General features: G+C 32.4%; 4 protein-coding genes across 4 annotated transcripts in view; all 4 read left to right on the top strand.

Moving 5' to 3' along the window:
* Positions 1-5,684: 5,684 nt before the first annotated feature.
* Positions 5,685-6,834, top strand: LOC107462025 (F-box protein At2g27310). The gene has a single exon (XM_016080580.3). It carries the CDS (start codon positions 5,763-5,765, stop codon positions 6,741-6,743), a length of 981 nt encoding a protein of 326 aa, XP_015936066.1. The 5' UTR covers positions 5,685-5,762; the 3' UTR covers positions 6,744-6,834.
* Positions 6,835-9,236: 2,402 nt separating this feature from the next.
* Positions 9,237-11,000, top strand: LOC127744047 (photosystem I subunit O-like). The gene is made up of 4 exons (XM_052256317.1): positions 9,237-9,401; positions 9,496-9,574; positions 9,654-9,833; positions 10,777-11,000. Exons 1-4 carry the CDS (start codon positions 9,344-9,346, stop codon positions 10,865-10,867), a joined length of 408 nt encoding a protein of 135 aa, XP_052112277.1. The 5' UTR covers positions 9,237-9,343; the 3' UTR covers positions 10,868-11,000.
* Positions 11,001-12,206: 1,206 nt separating this feature from the next.
* LOC127744061 (uncharacterized protein At5g41620-like) lies at positions 12,207-15,079 on the top strand. The gene is made up of 3 exons (XM_052256332.1): positions 12,207-12,965; positions 13,058-13,183; positions 13,376-15,079. Exons 1-3 carry the CDS (start codon positions 12,552-12,554, stop codon positions 14,699-14,701), a joined length of 1,866 nt encoding a protein of 621 aa, XP_052112292.1. The 5' UTR covers positions 12,207-12,551; the 3' UTR covers positions 14,702-15,079.
* A 3,517-nt stretch (positions 15,080-18,596) lies between these two features.
* Positions 18,597-19,884, top strand: part of LOC127744139 (NAC domain-containing protein 89) — a gene marked incomplete in the record, with an annotated part of 2,132 nt that continues 844 nt past the window's right edge. The window contains 3 exon segments of the mRNA XM_052256417.1: positions 18,597-18,959; positions 19,046-19,299; positions 19,599-19,883. Of these exon segments, the coding sequence (XP_052112377.1) occupies positions 18,767-18,959; positions 19,046-19,299; positions 19,599-19,883 (732 nt within the window).

Here is a 19,884-nt window from a genome sequence, read left to right on the forward strand (position 1 = left end):
AGTGCACTTGAATACTGTACTTAACTACTTATTTCCCAACCAAAAAGGCAAAAGAGGAAAACAACAGTTGCAAATTGAATCGCGTAAATATCATACTAATAAATTAATAATAGGATGATATTTAACCAACAAGATTATTATATCGTAGCCTTATCCGTAATTTAGTGTTAGCCTTTTATGGTTTCAAAGTCTATTATGCAGAATTAAGTCTTATAAAAGCGATGGTACGCAGAAGAAGGCCAGTTCCTTATCAAATAAGCCTTGAATAGCCTGTACCAATTAATTTACTATATGATTATTACTTTCAAGATGCCCAAGTGGTCATAGACAAAATCACTCGACTCTAAGATTGCGTTTTATTTAAAAAATTTAAAAAAATATATAATTATAAAAAAATATAAAGATAAAGTATACTTTTTATTTTTGAAATTTGGCAAAAGTTTTAAAAATACTCATAAATTTTATTTTGTTTTAATTTTGTCCCAAAAATTTTTGATTTGCATCAAATATACCTCTAACGGCTAATTTTTCAAAAAATTTAAGACAATTCAACAATAATTCCATAAGAACAACCATCAACACAAGCAAATCAAGCATAATTTTCATGCATTATTGTTAGATTAGTCTTAAATTTTTTAAAAATTTAGCCATCAAAGATATATTTGATGTAAATAAAAAATTTTCAGGACAAAATTAAAACAAAATAACATATTTTTAAAATTTTTGTCGAACTTCAGAAACAAAAACTATATTTTATCCAAAATATAATTACAAAATATTAATAAGAATAATAATGAAAGAAAAACAAAAAATATATATTTTTTATTAGTATCTTTGTTTTTTTCGTATTAAAATGAACACAAAATATATTAATTTAATATTTCTAAATATACTATATCACATCTAACCTTGTTTTGCCATCTTGTAATCAAACGCAGCCTAACGAACGATGTATTAAATTCGAGTCGATTGGTGATAATGTGATATGCATGGTATATATTATGCTCTTTTGGAGATGGGCTTAATACCTTAACCCAAAAACGAAAAAGTCAAGATATTAATATTGAAGCGAAGTTGCATTGATTGATGGTGGAACCACTTGGTACCAAAGATATTGAGCAAAATGCACGCGTATGAACATTCAGATAAGCATACACACAAAATTGGTGTGCAATTGTGCAAATTGAAAAGTGTTGGAGGGTATATGTCGTCTATCTATATGAAACTACTTCTAAACGAACCAGTACAAACACGCAGTGGAGTCCTCAACTAGTTAGCAACTAATAGAAGCAAATTGCGTTGTATTATTGGTGGATATACGTATCAATCAAAACCATCCCTCATCATCACCTCTTAATATCGCTTTACATTCTTCACTTGTCTATCAACTGTTGTAAGAAAATAGAGTAAAAGTAAACCAATAATTATTCTCTTTATATTTTCCTTTCAATCATTAAGACTAATACCAATATACCATCTTGTAAGTTGTAACTATATAACTCTTTAATTTGACACACACACATATATATAATTCTCAACCCGCTCCCCCATTCTTTTAAATTTAAGTTTGTGGCATTACTCTCTTGCGAAACGTAGTCTTAAATGTCAATTATAGTTTGCGAAAGAACACGGCATATATATATGTATACACACATTTCTAGAAGGGGGATATAATAAGTCATAAGAGACTAACAAGAGAGCCACTTGCACCATAATGTAGTAGCTATAAATGTATGCAAATTTGTGTACGACGTGCGAGCGCGTTATCTTTCTCTCTTGCTAATTAACTATTGGGATACATCATAGTTGATGCAATGTCAATGTATTGTTATTCAACGAATAGATCAGGTGGGGCTTAACAAATTAATGATAAATATTAGTATGTAGAAAATATTCATTCTAGGGGCGGCTTATTTGTATTTTTCGAATGTCTAGTCTGTGTACATACAATGCTTTTCACAATGGCACGGTTAATAACAACCTTTTTTAATTATATGATATAATATTATTTAACATCGTCATTAATCATCATTAGTAGTTGTTGAATTTAGGGCCAATAGTAATCTGAGATGACTCAGCATTTGTTCGATTGGCACCGTCCTGAGCCGGGACACCATGCACCATCTTCATATTAATGTGGCCTAAATACAGACATAGAGATATAGATGGGAGCCTAAAACTTATTATTTGATTGTTTATTTTTATAAAAGTTTTTCATCGTACAACACTAATATAATGATTTCAACATTGTGAATTGCAATTTCTGTTTTATTTGTCATCCATATATTTTGGTTCATGGTACGCTGGATCTGACAACGTGATGGTTATGCATTTTATCAAGAGATTCTTTCTCAGGCCACGTGTTTTTTTGTAGAACATACGTACTATTGCCTGCATTTTTGACATGTGATTTATATTTTTATTTTATGTTTTTCCGTTTATTGAAATATATTCAAGTATATTTACCTTATTTCTGGTTCCCCATATTCACAAATTCACATGTGCTGAAAGTTGTGGTGCTTGAAAGTTCAAACAAAAGCTCAGTATTAATGTCCGAGTGAAATATGGACCCCATGATCCTGTTGTGATCAATATAAAACGAAAAAGAAAAAAAGGGCATAAATTAATAATAAATGTCTAAACTTAAAGGTGTTTAAACATTTATTAGGCATATTGAATAATTACTTTAAAGAAAAACTACAAAGAACTATTAATCTTTTTTATTTTATTTTATAAGATAGAGAGCAGAGTGGGTGATTTTTTGGCCTAATAATTTTGATAGATTTTGAGTGGAAAATTAAAGTGAACTAACTATTAAAATGGATTTCAAAATAACAATAATAGTAAAAAAACTCCCGTTTGTAATCAATTTTATGAGTTTACTCTTGTTATTTTTTATGAGTTTACTTATGTATATTGTTGTTTTTTATAAAATGAGTTTATAATCAATTTTATGCAAACTCCCGTTTATTATTATTGTTACAAATACCATGGTTCTGAAAACCAAACCAGACCGGCCGGTTCAACCGGAAAAATCGGGAACCAATCACCTAATCGGTCCGAATAAAGTCAGAAATCGTCTAGCAGAAAATCAGTGAAAAACCGGTCGAGCCGGCGGTTAATCGGTGAACTGGGAGAACCGACCAATTTTTACGGTTTATTGGTTTGTATATTAAACTTCAAAACGGCGTCGTTTTGAAGAAAAAAAAAAGGAAAAAAAAAAGAAAAGGGCTACGCAGAAGCCACGAACCCTAATGGCTAATTCGGTCCCAATCCTCATCTCACTATCTCAATATCTCAGTCTCAACTCTCACCCTCTCACCCTCTCAGGAACCCTAATAGCCACCACCATCGCCACCGCATCCCACCGCCATCGCCACCGCATCCTACAGCCCCTCTTCGCCGTTCCACAGCCCCTCTTCGCCGTCGCGGAGCTCTCCACCTCCACCGTCGTCGCCGGTAATACTCTGCCTTCCACCTCGGCTCCTATTTAATCGTCGCCTACTCTGTGCTTGATTTTATAATTTTTTGATTTTTTCTGTTCATGATTTGTTAAGTCTGTGTTCATCTATTCATGTTTTGTTAGCTGTGTTCATCAGAAGTTCAGAACATGTTTATAATTTGATTTTTCTGTTCATGTTTTTGTTCCTATTTGTTCATGCTGAATTACATGATTTTGGTTGTTGCTTGATGTTTATCTGGATTACATGATTTTGAGTTGCTGCTTCATGTTTATCTGGATTACATGATTTTGGTTTCTTTTTGATGAATCTTCAATCTGTTTTTGGGATTGAATGATGATCATTGCAAGCAAATTGAGGCTGGGGCGTTGAAGGCAGCTGGGAAATTTGTCATCTTTCTTTTCTCTGTGTGTTTATGTGTGCTTATTAATATTTATAGAGTTGTTTCTTGTTACTGTGTGTGTTTGTAATCAATAGCCAATAGTTGTGGATTTGAGAATATTTTTACTTTTTGCTGCTTCATGAATCTGTTTAGAAATTGGGTTTTGTTGCTTCTGTTTGATTCAGTGACGAGTATAGGGGTAATTCATGATTCATCCATTGTTTGCTTCTATTTTCTTGCCACTTTGTTCTTATTGCTTCTTGTCTTTGATTTTCTGATTGTTATAGATGGAACAATCACAAAGTATAAGAAGTTTGCTTGAATAAAATTTTCCTCCAATGAGCAGTTACTTTAAAAATTGGCCGAGTCTTAGAACCTTGAGCAATTGCAATGTCATCTATCTTTGTCAAAGAGAACACTCCTTCCACAACAGGACTCAACCATTCAAGATGAAGCATCATGATCTTTACCTGCTCCGGAAACATTTGAAGCTTTGGAACAATAATACTCCGAAATCAATTGGTAAGGTGATAACAAAGCAGTGGCTAAATTGTTCAATAATCTTGAAAAGAACATTATCCATGAAACTTTTATTGCTGAGTATCTTTGTATCTGTATAAGACTTGAATGCTTTCTATAAACATCTTTGGCAGAGAAAAGTAGCCACACCCTTGTAATGCCAAAAAGAAAAGCTAGTAGTATTTAGTATTTACTATTGTGTCAATCACTAGTGATACTGTAGTACTTCAAGGCTAAGCCTTGATTTTATATATTTAAAATTATTTTTAGATTTTTTAATAATTTTATTTAATATTTAATTAAACCGGTTGAATCTCGGTTAAACTTTGGTCGAACCAGTGAACCATTGAATCAGTGACTTCATCGGTTTATTAATCGGTCCGGTTCTCGCAACCTTGACAAATACACGTAGTTTATGTTTAGTAATTTTTATTTAAAATGGATTATAGTAAACTAAATATTGTTTGGATTACATTATTCAAAATCACTTTTAGATAGAAAATTATAGAAAAGGACATGAATTTAAATAATTATTTTATATTATCTTATAATTTTATTTTAAATATTTAAATAAATTTTAATATTTTTTTAGTACCTTCAGTATTCTTTAGTACACTAATAGGATTAATAGAATCATAATACAAAATAAAAAATATTTCATATAAAAAAATAACAATAACAGTAAAAAAACTCATAAAAAAATCAGAAATTTTATAAAAAATAATAATATACATAAGAGAGTATTAAAAAAATATTATAAAAAAACAATAAACATATGAATATGAAGGACATCACTGGTATATAGAATATAAAGTTCAATCCAACGTGAAAATATCAACAAAAAAACTAAAATTTGTAGCTTTTGATAAACCAGAGTTAAAAACAGAAATCACTTCTGTATTTATAGAATAAAAATGTAAATGAAGCGTTCAAGAAACTCAAATGCACTTCTCTCTTCTCCATCGCAAAACCAAACATACCTTAAACTAGTTTAATTCATTCTTTAGAAATGAAAATGTTACCCAAAAAAAAGTATTAAATTAAGTCCATAACATAAGTGATATAAAAAGATAAAAAATGCTAAAACGGGTTTTATTTAAAGAAAAAACGAATTAGTTGGGTAAGAGCGAATAGTAGAGTTGAATAAGTAGAATTGGTGGAGAAAGATGCAATTTGAAGGAAGATGAGAAAAAGAAATGTAAGAGCGAAATGCGTAGGATGGTTCCAAGTTGAATATTCCGCCGAGCTTACCGCGCATAAACCAGTATTGACTCTACTTTCAATACTGATTCGCATTCGCTGTTCCTACCAGACACGAGAACGGTCTCCCCTCCACACTTGTCACTTAATATAAATACCCACTCTCCCCCCCTTTCCTTTTTAACACTCAATTCAATTCAATGGATATCGATATGATCACCAATCTTCACTCTGACATCATCAACTCCCACATCCTCACCCGCCTCGACGGCCCCACCCTCGCCTCCGCAGCCGCCTCTTCCTCCCACCTCCGCCGTCTCTGCACCCAGCACCACCTCTGGACCACCATCTGCACCTCCACCTGGCCCTCCCTCACCCACCCCCTTGCCGCACATCTCATCTCTACTCTCCCCAATCAACACCGCTCCATCTTCTCCGACTCCTTCCCCTCCCTTCACCCATCCGCCCTCCATAACAACCAAAAACCACCGCCATCGCCCTCGCCAGAACTCATCTCCGCCGTTGACATCTACTACAACGGCAAACCCGTCTTTTCCCGCGTCCACCGCACCGAAACCCAAAAGGGATGGTTCCTCTGCTCCCCTCTCTGGATCGATATACTTGAACCCAACGAGACGGTTCCCACGCCATTGAAGTTCGCCAAAAGCGAAGACGACGACGACTGGCTCAGGCACGTCCAGGAGAATCTGGAACTCAGCTGGATCCTAATCGACCCGAGCCTGAAGCGCGCGGCCAACCTGTCGAGCCGGAGGGCGGTGTCTGCCCGGCGGCACTGGCTGACCGGAGAGGCGGAGGTTGTGTACGCCGTGGGCGTGGAGGAAGGAGGGGCGCAGTGCGCCGTGAAGGTGACATGCTGCGGAAAATCGGGCGGGGAGATGCAGGTGAGGGAGGTGAGTTTGACGATGGAGGACCTTGATGGGCGGCACGTGATGGGGAGGGACAGCATGGTAATTTTGCAGAGGGCGATGGAGAGTAGTAAGAGGAAGAAGGTCGATGTGGTAGAAGCCAAGGAGAGGTATGAAAAGTTCTGTGATACGAAGATTGAGAGGAGAGAGATGAGGATCAAGAGAGAGAAGACTATGGACACTGTTGCCATGTTCGTGGCTTTCACCGTCTTCGTTACCTTGTTTTGCTTCCTCAGGTTCTATGTCTGTGTTTGACTATTTATTATTTCTTCATTCTTTTTTTCTTTTCTTTTCACACATACAAATGTAATACTACACTAATGCAATAAAAATTTACATTTCTGAATTCCTAAGTACAATGATAATAATGTTTTCCTATATATCTGAATTACCCACTACTTTAATAAGTGCACAATTTTGATTGCAATGCGTCCTTATCAACAGCTTTGTAATTCAGCATCGCAAACATTAATTATTCAATCCTAGATATAGAGCTCTTGTTAATCTAATTGCTCATGCAAAATTTCAGTACAATTTTATATGTAATTTTAAAACGAAAAAGTATAGATAGACAATAAAAATATTAAATAATGTGAATAATAAATATATTAGATATTTATTTTACTAGATATATAGATGATTATTTTAATATTAAGATTTAAATGATTAATTTAAAGATGTACTGTATTTTTATTTAATTAATAGTTATTCATATTGTTTAAAAATAATCATTATTTACTTAGCACTCTCTTTTTAAAACTAATAAGCTCATCGTCGGACTAAAAACAGGTTTCATAATCGTTGTCAAAATCCAAATTAATTCTGAATTAAACCGAGTTATACCCCCAAGAACATATACTATAATAGCAGTAAGCATTGCTTCTAATAAAATACATGAGTATTTCTTTTCTTTTCTTTTCATTTGATTCCTTCTTCACATTACTCTGAACTATGCTTGAGATATATATTAAAATATTAATTTGGACAAAATATACTTGGAATAGATTGAAAGAAAATTCAAAAATCAAACTAAATAACTAAATATAGGGACGCTGGGAGGGAGGAAGAATGGTAGCAGAACGCTGGATGATTGAGTACACAAGTCTACAACCACTATATGTGGAATTCCAACTAAGGCGTGAATATCCTGTGTAATCTTATATTTTCAATGGATATATTCATTGCATACTACACTAAATTTTTTTTTTCAATTAACTCTTTCTTAATAATAATTGGCTTAATTTTATAGAGACTCAACTAAAAAAAAAAAGAATTGGTATAAGAACCTAAATAAAAAAAAAACGTAGAAATTCAATTAAAAAAAAATTAGTGTAAGGACTCAATTAAAAAAAGTATAAAGACCTGATTCAAAATTTTGCAAAACTATAGAATAATTAAACCTATATTATATGCCTCATTAATTTTATATCTATTTTTTCTTAAAAAGAATATCATTTAATTTTAACAATATGATAAGACTGAAATTCACAATTATTCAGTCAATTGATATGGGATTATACTATTCCATATTATATGCATTGTGCACATTTTTCAGCACACACAAAGTGAAGTTAATTAGTTTACACTTTACAGGCATCTTTGGTGTACAACACATTATTCACGAAAAACTTAATGGAAACTTGCCGATCCATGGGTTTTTTTACAACATTATTATTGTTAAATTATATACAATACTATTATTCAGGTACCAAACTCTCTTGACGCATATATAAAAATACAATAATTATTATTTAATTTTATATTTAAATTATTTTTTAATTAACAAATAAAATATAGGGGTAAAAGTAAGAATTCTCTTTGCATGTTTTACCCTAATTGTGTTTTCTTTTTATTAATACTAATTAATTAATAATGAGGACGCTGACACCATTCACACCTCTTTAGTCTTATCTCATTCTTTTCTCCATGATATACACTTATCGAAAATTCGAAACTGTGGTCCTACACTTATAAATAATATATAATCGTGATGCTTTTAATTATAATATAATTTATAAGTAGTCATGGATTATCTAGAATTTGACCTAATACGGTCTCCTGTTACCTAGACTTTTTACCGGGGATGTGCATCACCTTGACTTGGACTAGCTTTGCTCCGTTAGTCTCTGTAATTACTATATATAGTAACTTAATCTAACGAATTATAGTTAGCTAGATTTCAATATAATTGACCGTCACAAAAACACACTTTTCAAAGAAAATAATAATAAAAAAAAGTAATTTCTTAGTCCTACGATTATCATATTATATTAGCTCCCAGTTTCCCAATTAGTGCCGACAATTACAGATATAATAAACAACAAAAAGTGACCTAATATATGTAATATCAAAAGCGTGGTTAACGCTCTTGAAAATGATATGGTATTGATCTCATCCATTGTGTTCAGCTTTGCACGTGCTTTACCTAATCTTAAACTTCATCTGTGTGTAATGAGGAAGCAGATCAAGCAAGAAGCAACATGCAAATGTAATATAAAAATAACGTGGTTTTATTTTTCTAATTTTTGGGGGAACCATACAAATGGGCTAAGCCAGGGGGGAAGGCCCATTTAAATTGGATCCATAATCACTCTATGATTTCTCTTTATATATTTAGTGTGTGAATTGCAAAATGGAGTGGATATTATCGTGAAGAGATGAATGTAGAGCCCACTTTATCTTGATCCTCCTACGTGGCAGAACGTTATTGAGTAAAAACCGCATAGACACAATCCAATTAAAATCCATTTTGTACGCTGAAAAAAAACTAAAAGAAAATCCAATATTGAGCAAGTGTGCTTACATTTTTGTGATTGAGGGGAAAAACAAGAACAGTATTACAATACAAGAGAGCAATGGCAGCAAGTTTGGGCAGCGTTGTAGGACTTGGCAGCACAAGTCGCCTGACTTCAGGTATCATGCCTTTTATTTTTATGTTGTTTATGTTAATAATTGTGGATGGATGGATGTTGGATGAGATGAGAGGTTATTTTATGGTTATTTGAAGGATTTGTGAGATCGGCAGTGAATGCTAGGAACCCGTTAAGGCTAGCTTGCCCATCTGTACGGGGAGGAAAGGCTACCTGGTATGCTTTTATTATTTGTGTTTTACATGAATTAGTATTTATTAAGATGCTAATGTGATATTATGATGGATGAGAGAAGCTTCGAGAGGAACTGGTTGAGGACGGATTACAACGTGATTGGGTTTGGATTAATTGGTTGGTTAGCACCTTCCAGCATTCCGGCTATCAATGGCAACAGTCTAACTGGACTCTTCTTTGAGAGCATTGGAGCTGAGCTTGCTCACTTCCCTACCCCTCCTGCTCTCACTTCCCAGTTTTGGTAATTACTTACTCCCTTCCTTTTCCCTTTCACTTTCTATCCATTCATTCTTCTAATTACATCATTATTCTCAACGCCTAAGATACACACCACACTTCCACCCAATTTCATTAATTACAATTTGAAGTTTCTGTCTTGTACATACATACATACACTAAAAACTAATATTCTAAATAAATTAAACCTACACTTTTTTTTCCCTCTCAATTTTTATACCTACGCTTATCAGACATGTAAGACCATTTTTAAACCTATAATTCTAAACCCAATTTTTGACGTTGTTAACATGTAAGCCCATTTCTTTTATTGAGCCCAATACTCGGCCTGCAGCCCGTAAATTTTTGCTGATGTTTCCCCAATGAAGAAATTGACATCTTGTTCGAAAACCACTTGTTAAATAAATAAATAAAAACCAACTTGGGTTGGTCGAGTCGTCAGCTCACTCGTCCGCTTAAGCAAGTGTCGGGAGTTTGAATCTTGTGCATGCAACAACTCATTGGCCAACGACAGACCCTTGAATGGAGCTCATAAACCAAAATAAGTATTAAGAATTCAAATTTCACTTTATGCATACAAACAATTCAAATAGAATTTCAATTCACCATTACCACAAATGAATCTTTGTTCTTCTGAATTAAAAGATACCGTGAATAACTAAAAATAAATAAATAAATCATTAAATTAATTTAATAATTAACTCACTAATTTATTTTAAAAATATCTGAATTAAAAAAAAAGTTCAATGTGTATTGATTCCGAAATGAATAGTAGTACTATTAGCAACAAGTAGCAAGTCACATCTCCTCACATCAGCATAGTCCTAATTAGATATTAAAAATTGCCATTTATTTAGGCATATACAATGATTTGAGTAGATTTGAAGGCTCACCGTCATTGTATCTGACATATATCTAATTTAAGAACCTTGCTTAATGATGTGCAGGTTGTGGCTGGTTACGTGGCACCTGGGCCTTTTCCTCTGCCTCACCTTTGGCCAAATTGGATTCAAGGGAAGGACTGAAGACTACTTTTGAATTCCCCAACTTTTATGACCTACTCATACCCTATATATATATATATATTCCCCCTTTTCCTTTTTCTTCTTGTTTTTGGACTTTGTAATTTAATGTAACGTAATCTACTGGATTCTGATTCCTTCTTCTCTTAGCCTTTTCCTTCTTCTTTGTTACTTTGAAAAAAATGGTGTGTGTAATATAATTGCCTAACCCTCCCTCTATTGTTTTACTTTTCAGCTCTAAGTATGCTAATGTCTCATGCTAGGCCTGCAATTTTTAAATTAATTAATTCATTTAACTATACATTCATAGCATGCTGTGAAGGAATAAAACATAATGGTGAGCATATCTTATTTGCCTTGTTGGCAATGTTTGTAATAATAATTAATGACGTCTTTCTGCAACCTGAACATGTGAGTGCCCAAAATTATCTCTTTTGCAACTTTAAGTTTTAATAATCTCTCAGCTGCCTTCCAATAAACTGGTTTTTCTTTCTTATCTTAATAATGTCACCAAGCGCTAATGTCAACGTATTCCACTTCCCTAGCCACATATTTTCATGTGTCCAATAATGCCTATGTAGGTATGGGCCTTTTGCAAATATAACATGAAAGAAAAAAAAAATTACTTGGCACTCAAAATGTTTATGTGTTAAGAATAATATGAAATGATGAGTAGTCACCTTTTAGAATATGATTAGTAGAATTTAAAAAGAAAAAAGAAAAAAGAAAATGCAATTGGTATATGGAAATGGAAGTACCCTACCTTGGTACTTGAATAGTGATGGCAGAGTGGAGATAGGACAAGTAATAACCACATAGTATGTTTCCCTAGCAAGAGAAAGGATCAAAAGAATGGAGTGACCAAATCGGCAAGAGAACCAAATTGGGGTGGTGGCGGGGTCCTCCATGCATCACACCCATGAGGCCACTGTGTTTGTTTACTTTACGACCATTCCATTCATTTCTTCAATAATAAATAATAAATAAACCTGTAAAATCCAGCCATGACTTTCCAAAGTCCAAACATTATTGTGCCCTTTGGTGGGGCCCCACCTCGTGCCCTTTGAGTTATGGCAAGCCCTTCACTTTATTTTCATAATAACAATAATAGTGCCATGATTGATTCTAATTTTGGATTTAGCTACAATAATCTCTCTTAATTTCCATCAAATCATCGCTTGCATTATCATTCAATGAATCAATCAAAACATACTAGAAATGGATCATTACGTTAATTACATATCTTTTCTTTCACAAATTAAATGAATCAATCAAAACATACTAGAACCAAGAGTGAAGAGTGAAGACACAACGTAAATTTTAATGTTACGCACTCACATGCACGTCCCTCCCTCTCAAAGCTTTCCATCAAAACGTATCTGAATATGACAGCAGGTTCTATATAGCATTTACAGATTCAAATATATATGACGCCATAGAATGGGAATAAGGAGAAAGAAAGAAAGAAAGGAAAGTATATATATATGGAAGGATCTTTGGATGACCCACTTCGCTAAATTTAAGGTCTAAAAGTTCTCTCACCCATTCGAAAGAGACACATGATGCTTCCATCACCTACTATTACTACTATGAACTCTCTGCAGTTAATTAAACATACTTCCCTCGTTCCTTGTCCAAATCAAAAATCATCATTGGTCCCTCAACATTAGCGCTAAAACACGATCTTCTTTCTTCAAACTATGTCTTCGTGCCACACAAGTAATCTCAAACAGAAGAATAACCACAACAACAGTATCATCAGGAAGCGAGCCTGTTCTTTCTCCTCTACCACCAACTCTTCTTCTTCCTCCTCTTTGGTGGGAAGGTGCCCTTTCAAGAGAGCTATTTTGGTTAGGAAAACCAGGAAATCAAGGTCACCTTCTATGGCGGCGCATCTTCTTCATGGGGTACCCTCTAAAGAGAGGGAGCTGTATGTGTCTGCAAGGAAACTCGCTGCTACTCTATGGGAAATCAATGATTTGCCTCCTTCAAGGGTGGAGAAGGAGCTTGAGTCAGAGCCAATCAAAGCCATAAAAGATAAAAGTGTTGCCTTATTGAGATCAGGATTATTGAAGCCACGTATCTCAGATCCATCATATACTCATTTCTATGAGGTAGTTCTTTTTTTAACTTTTTTTTTGGAAGGATAGTTAGTAATGGGTTTAGCATGAATTAGGTTTCTTGTTTCTATAATTGTTTGTGACAGGGAATTGAAAGGTTGGAAAATAAGAAATGCAAAAGAAGAGTTTCAGCCTCATCTCATCAATTTCACTTGGCTAATTACTTCTTGGAGGGCATGGATGATGCTCATTCTACTCTCAATTTCATTGAGGTATCAGCACACAAATTTGTCTCAGAATCATCAATTTCAAAATTGCTATGCCATTCACATGAAATTTTGGTTTCATTGAGAAGCTAATAGCATGATCCAAAAGCATATATCTAGATCTGGTTCAATAATTGAGGGTTGTATTCTGCATAATGCTTGAAGATTCTTACCAATAATGTTTGAAATGTTCAACAGGAGGGGAAGCAGATAAGAAACAAGAAGAATTGTGGTAAATGCAGGGTTGGATTCAAGAACCCTATGAAGGAAGCTAGAAATGGAATATCTACATGCAAGAAGCTGCTAAAGGTATTGAATGATATGTGCATTCAAGAGCAGCAGTCATCAAGCATACCCCTCATCTTGGCAATGCGCAGTGAGCTTGATCGCGTGCGCAACCAAATCGATCAACTGATCCAAGATCAGGGCTCAAACCAGAATGACATGGAGTGTCTCATGAAGAATTTTGCAGAAGAGAAGGCTGCTTGGAGGAGAAGAGAACGAGAAAGGATTCGCGAATCAATAACAAGTATAGCACAAGATCTTGAGGTGGAGAAGAAGTTAAGAAGGCAAACAGAGAAGTTAAACAAGAAGATTGCCAGAGAAATGGCTGGTGCAAAAGCCTCCTACTTAAAAGTTTCCAAAGATCTTGAAAGGGAGAAAAGGGCTAAAGAGATTTTGCAGCAAGTTTGTGATGAACTAGCCAAAGGCATTGGGGAGGACAGAGAGCAGGTAGAGAAGCTCAAGAGGGAATCAGCTAAAGTCCGCCAAGAGGTTGAAAAGGAGAGGGAGATGCTTCAGCTAGCCGATATTTTGCGCGAGGAGAGAGTTCAGATGAAGCTCTCAGAGGCTAAGTATCAATTTGAGGAGAAAAATGCTCTGTTGGAAAATCTGAGAAATGAGCTTGAGGGATTCATCAGGACTAAAGAAGAAGAAAATGGTGATGTTGATGTTAATCCTGAGTTGAAAAGATTCAAGGATCTTGAGTCTTATTTAAACACATCATGCTGGGAATTCCAAAATCCAGTGAAAGACTATAATGGTTTAGATGATGGAGATGATAGTGATCTTCAGTCCATAGAATTGAACATGGACAATGATAATAAGAGCTACAAGTGGAGTTATGCTTGTGAAAATGATGCTCAAGAAAGAGTTTCAGTTGAAAAAGAAAGAGGGAGGAGATCTATCTCTGAGAAAATTCAGTGGGGAAGTATTTGCTTCAACAAGGGTAGTTCTAGTTGTAAGAAGAGGGACATCGTTACTATAAACATTCAGGGAAGTTCTGATCAGTGTAATGGAGAAAAGTCAACTGAATTTCTATATGGAGCTGAGAGACAAGATGATTATGATGATGAGGAGGAAGAAAATGAGGGCAATATGCCAATCACGAGTCTTAGAGATTGTTTATCATGTGTTAGTCCTGCTAAAGGAAGAGTTCAACCATTGAATTTGCAGTGTATTAATGGTGAAGCTGAGGGACACAATCTGAAGCAAGAAGTTGCTGGAAGAAACTTCATGTGTTAAAAGAGTTTTGGTAGTTTAGCATCATATTCATATAGATAGATTATGCCATTTGTGTCTGAAACTGTTTCTATTTCTCTTGAATGATGTTCAAGGCTTTTCCAATGTCACTATGTCTTAATTAAGTGATAGCAACAACAAAATGTAAGTATTGACTACAATTGAAATGCTAGCAGTTTTGGATCTCCTTATTTAGTTAATTAATTAATCAAAATGAGAAAAGAGCAAAGTAGTATATTGGTGATGGTAGTGTGAGAACTGAGAAGTGAGAAGACAAGTGAGTTGGATGAGAAAAGTAGTAGGAGTCACAGGCTGACACATCACTTCATATTATTGAATACTTTCCATCTGCCGCCTTATCCTGGATCAACCATTTTGTAGGGTAAAATACATTCTCACCAGGTATATTTTACTTTTACATATGCCAGGGTATGGGTGTTCATGATGTGGACCGGATTTCTCTCGATTTAAATTGGATCTTAAATATATATAAAAAGTTGATAGCAAATATTAAACATATTTTTTCATAAATTATAATTTCATATATCTTTGTATCTCTTTTTTAATTTTATAATTTTTATTAAAAATAAATAGATTAATTTATAATTAATATTACACAATATTAATTAAAAAACACAAATTTAAAGACAATTTATTATTTTTTTAAATATTAGTATGGAAGAATCTCTAAATTTTTAACAATAATTTCAAATGATGAAATTCATTTAAAAAATATAGAAAAATAAATACTAACCAAATTCTAAAATTAAAATATAATCACAAATTAATATTAATAACACCAAATATTTAAGTCACATATAAATAATATAAAATATTATATATTAATCTAAAGTTATACTTCCAAAACACAAAACATTAATTTTGAAATATTTTTGAAATATAAGATCGGGTGACTTGAATTATAATCCAAACCCAATTGAGATATTCTTTCAAATATTTTTTTCGGGTCAAACCCAAGCTACTTTAAATCCGCGCCAACATATACAAAAATACTTTAAATCAAAACGAATCATATACATCCCTAAATCAAGATTCCCGTTATTTCTATATTCCATTCCTTATATAGTTTTTTAGTGAAATTTTAACACTCCATAAAAAATAATACCTAAATCACTTGTCAAAATATTTTTAGTCCTATATTTTAATCTTTAACAAATTTTAATTATCAAATCAATTCTTAACATTTTATTGCTTGAGACAAATTAATTTTACATTAAATTTCAATAAAAAATCATTAGACATTATTTTTTATCTTATTTAATAAAGATATATCAATCTTAAAAAACTTTTAAAATTTTTAAATCAATTCATCTTTATGAACAAAAAATTTGTTATTTTTTTAAAAGAACTAATTTAGAATATTACTCCTTGTTTGGACATTGTTTGACATCACCAAACACGTATAATATCTCCTATGCATGATATGCAGTTCAACAACTTATAAACATATCATGCATAAAAAATATTATGTTTTTTTTATATCAATATATCCATCAAGTCAGAAATTTAATGACTAATCTCTCATATACTACAGAGATAAAATGGATGACTTTCTCAAATAAGTAAGTTTTATTCTTATTCTCCAATGAATATAGATTCTAGAAAAGATGATTAAAAGATACAAACTTTTATCTATCTATGCCAACTTATTTAATGATGCCAAACAAAGCCCAAACAAGTTCAACGAGACCCATTAGTTTAGTTACGGCAATGGATATATAACCGGCCTCGTATTGCACAAAAAAATGGTCTAGCAGAAAAACCCATCTCCCACGGATACAGAAGTTCAAGACCAAAAAAAAATTATCCGCTATGGATTACTGAGGACAAACCAAAGATAGTTCCCAACAACAAAAAAATCTGACGATGGCTTACTTTTATTGAAATGAAAATTGATTTTTTTTAATTATAAAGAAAAAAGAACTAAAAAAAATAAACACACATTAAAATTACAAATAATTTTTTTATTAAAAATATAAAATATTTAAAATTTTCTATTAATAATAAATTTATAATATTTTTTATTTTTAGAATATACGTTAGCTAAATCCTATATATATTTAATTAGCAATTATGGCCTTTTTTATATTGTATGAGTTCCTCATTCATATCACAAATGAAATAAAGAAAAGAACAACATATGTTCACCGCTAGTTTATAACTTTCGGTGATTAATATTAATGGACATTGAAAATTGTATTAATTGACCAAAAGAAAACAATTGTATTAATTAATTGACTTTCTAAGTAGAAACCAAAAATTCAATCACTCAAAATATGCTTCATTTAGTAGGAACCATAGATATACAAGCATGTTAACTGCACCTGCAATCAAATTGAAACGACTAAGTTAAGATATTCTAATAGTTATTCCTAAATTCTACTTGTTTTTGCTTATGATGCAAGTAGATGCTAACCTTTACTTTGTTTAAGGTATCTTTCTTTTCCTTGTCCAGAGATTAGAGCTTTTGTGTGCATGGAAAGTTACTTTTGTTACGTAAAAAGTCTGTATTACTAATCAGTAAAGAGAAATGCATTATTATTAAAAAAATATTCCCGACCAAGTGGTCATCCACACATGTACTCTTGAACACAATACAGTGCTATAAATTAAACATCATAATGAGCAACATTTTAAGCTAAAATTGTGTATTTATCAGGCGGTAAGATGATAACGTATTTATGAAAACTGAAAACAAGAAAAAAAGACAAATATTATACTAGTTAAGTTATGAAATAGATGATCGTATTTTTTTTACTATTAAATTATTAACATGTTATCTTATTGTTCAAAATTTGACCAAAATCTGATATATTTGAAATTCTATCAAAAAACATGAAGAAATTTTTAAGGTGATGTTAATCAATTTACAAAAAGACAATAAATTCAATCTTTTTGAAAGTCAAAATTTTTTATTTGGTTATTTTTTTTTTAAATACAAACATGATTTTGAATTTTAATTTTGTTCACCAAAAACAATAAATAGTGGTAATTTTTGTGTTTGCATTCAATTATTAGATTGAGAAGTAATTGAAGAATTTTTTTTATGCTAATTTTGCTATTTAATTTCATGGGTAACAAGATATCAGTAACAATTATTAGAATTTTTGTATTTTTTATGGTCGGTACTTTACAAACAATTATTCTTTTTATATTATCATTTTTAGTACTTTTTTTAAGTTTTGATTTTTATTTTATCAATTTTTCATTTTTTTTTGTTCATAGTATCATGTTTTTGTTTAAAGCTTCTTCTTTAACGTTCTCTAATGCATATAGTTGTATTATTTTAATAGAATTTTTAATTAGTTTTATTAACATATATATTTTTTATGAAATTTTATTATTTTTTGTTTGACTTTGTATCATTTTTATTATATATTTTTAAATTAGTATGTATTTTATTTATTATTATTATTTTTTATAATATAAATTATTAATTTTATTAAAAATGTCAAATTAAATAAAAAAGAGTACTAATAAAGAACAATAATAAAAAATTATGATAAAAAATACTAAATTTTAATACATAAANATATTTTAAATTATATAAATTTATATTTTAATTTTTATTTAAACATAATTTTAAATAATATAATCTAAATAATATTTATTTTATTATAATTTATTTTAATACAAAATTATTAAACATAAATTACATTAACATTAATTCACTTCTTATTAAAATCAAATCTATAAAATTAATTTTATATAAATTTTTTGTGTGTAAACATTAATACAAACAAATACTTAATGGATTAAGACAAGAAAATAAAAAATGAGATGAAGCAGCTAAGGAAACGGTGGGATGTCAGAATGGGGTGATAGATAAAAGCGGAAGCACTGACTAGTTGCCATCGAAGTAGATAACATGCGAATGCCACGTCATAAGAATGACACCGAACCTGCTTGATTTTCTAGCCGACCCTGTTTCACTCAAAGTCTAAAGCCTAAATTGCCATACCAAGTTGTTGTTACTCACAAACAAGTAAAGAACAGAACAACATAACCCTCTCTGACACCAAACCCTTTTATCTTCACCTTCGAATCATGGTGGACACGGATTCAAGCGAAGCACACATGTCAATAGCAGCTTCTTCCATATTCCCTGGCTTCAGGTTCTGTCCCACTGACGAGGAGTTGATCTCTTATTACCTCAGGAAAAAGCTGGACGGTGATGAAGACAGTGTTCAAGTCATTTCGGAGCTTGAACTTTGCACTTTTGAGCCTTGGGATTTGCCAGGTCAGTCTTGTTCTTTCTCTTTGAATGATGTATCTGCTTATTTTTTGAGCCACATAAATATTTATTATAAGAATGTTTGAAAACAGGAAAATCTTTCATTCAATCAGACACCGAGTGGTTTTTCTTCTCGCCACGGGGGAGAAAGTATCCCAATGGTTCACAGAGTAAAAGGGCAACTGAATGTGGGTATTGGAAGGCCACAGGAAAAGAACGCATCGTAAAATCCGGTCAGGATGTTATTGGTACCAAACGCACTTTAGTATTTCATCTTGGTCGAGCTCCTAAAGGCGAAAGAACTGAATGGATTATGCATGAGTACTGTGTCAATGACAAATCTCAGGTTCATTCGTTCATATTTTTCTTCTATTGATTGTGTAAGAGAATTCATGTATTATTAAGATTTAAACCAAATCAAAATTTGATTAAGTAGCTGTGAATTAGTTAGTTAGAGTGAATCTTGATTTCATTTTTGAGAGTACATAGCACTTTGCATGTGTTAATTTTCCGTATAAATAGCTATGTATAAGATTTGTTTAAATACTAATTTAGCATATATTTTCATAAAAACATTTCTGTACTTCCCAATTCACTACCTTTACATGACATCAAACCTGGTATTCATTTTGTCTTCTGAATTAGGATTCATTGGTGATTTGTCGGCTGAAGAAAAATACAGAATTTCGTGCTAATGATCATTCTAATAAAACTTCACATGATAGTGATTGTGGAGTCTCAGAAGAAGTTACAGTTCAAGGGGGCACTTATGTGCCTATTCAAGATAAAGAAACTGGATGCAGCTCCAAGAGAACTAGCAGTAGTAATAGTTCTCCTTCTACTACTACTGGCCAAATTGAATCCAGTCATAGAGTTGTCAATGAAGCCAATCAAGCCAATGAAGTCAACATAGCAAATGAAACCAATCAAA

The sequence above is a fragment of the Arachis duranensis genome, unplaced genomic scaffold, assembly GCF_000817695.3.
Source record: "Arachis duranensis cultivar V14167 unplaced genomic scaffold, aradu.V14167.gnm2.J7QH unplaced_Scaffold_232525, whole genome shotgun sequence".
Classification (NCBI taxonomy): Eukaryota; Viridiplantae; Streptophyta; class Magnoliopsida; order Fabales; family Fabaceae; genus Arachis; species Arachis duranensis.

Bases quoted from the DNA above. Each gene is read 5' to 3' on its own strand.
- LOC107462025 (XM_016080580.3), top strand. From the start codon at position 5,763: ATGGATATCGATATGATCACCAATCTTCACTCTGACATCATCAACTCC.
- LOC127744047 (XM_052256317.1), top strand. From the start codon at position 9,344: ATGGCAGCAAGTTTGGGCAGCGTTGTAGGACTTGGCAGCACAAGTCGC. The intron at 9,575-9,653 runs GTATGCTTTTAT...GGATGAGAGAAG, and splicing joins CGGGGAGGAAAGGCTACCTG to CTTCGAGAGGAACTGGTTGA. The intron at 9,834-10,776 runs GTAATTACTTAC...AATGATGTGCAG, and splicing joins GCTCTCACTTCCCAGTTTTG to GTTGTGGCTGGTTACGTGGC.
- LOC127744061 (XM_052256332.1), top strand. From the start codon at position 12,552: ATGTCTTCGTGCCACACAAGTAATCTCAAACAGAAGAATAACCACAAC. The intron at 12,966-13,057 runs GTAGTTCTTTTT...TGTTTGTGACAG, and splicing joins CATATACTCATTTCTATGAG to GGAATTGAAAGGTTGGAAAA. The intron at 13,184-13,375 runs GTATCAGCACAC...AATGTTCAACAG, and splicing joins CTACTCTCAATTTCATTGAG to GAGGGGAAGCAGATAAGAAA.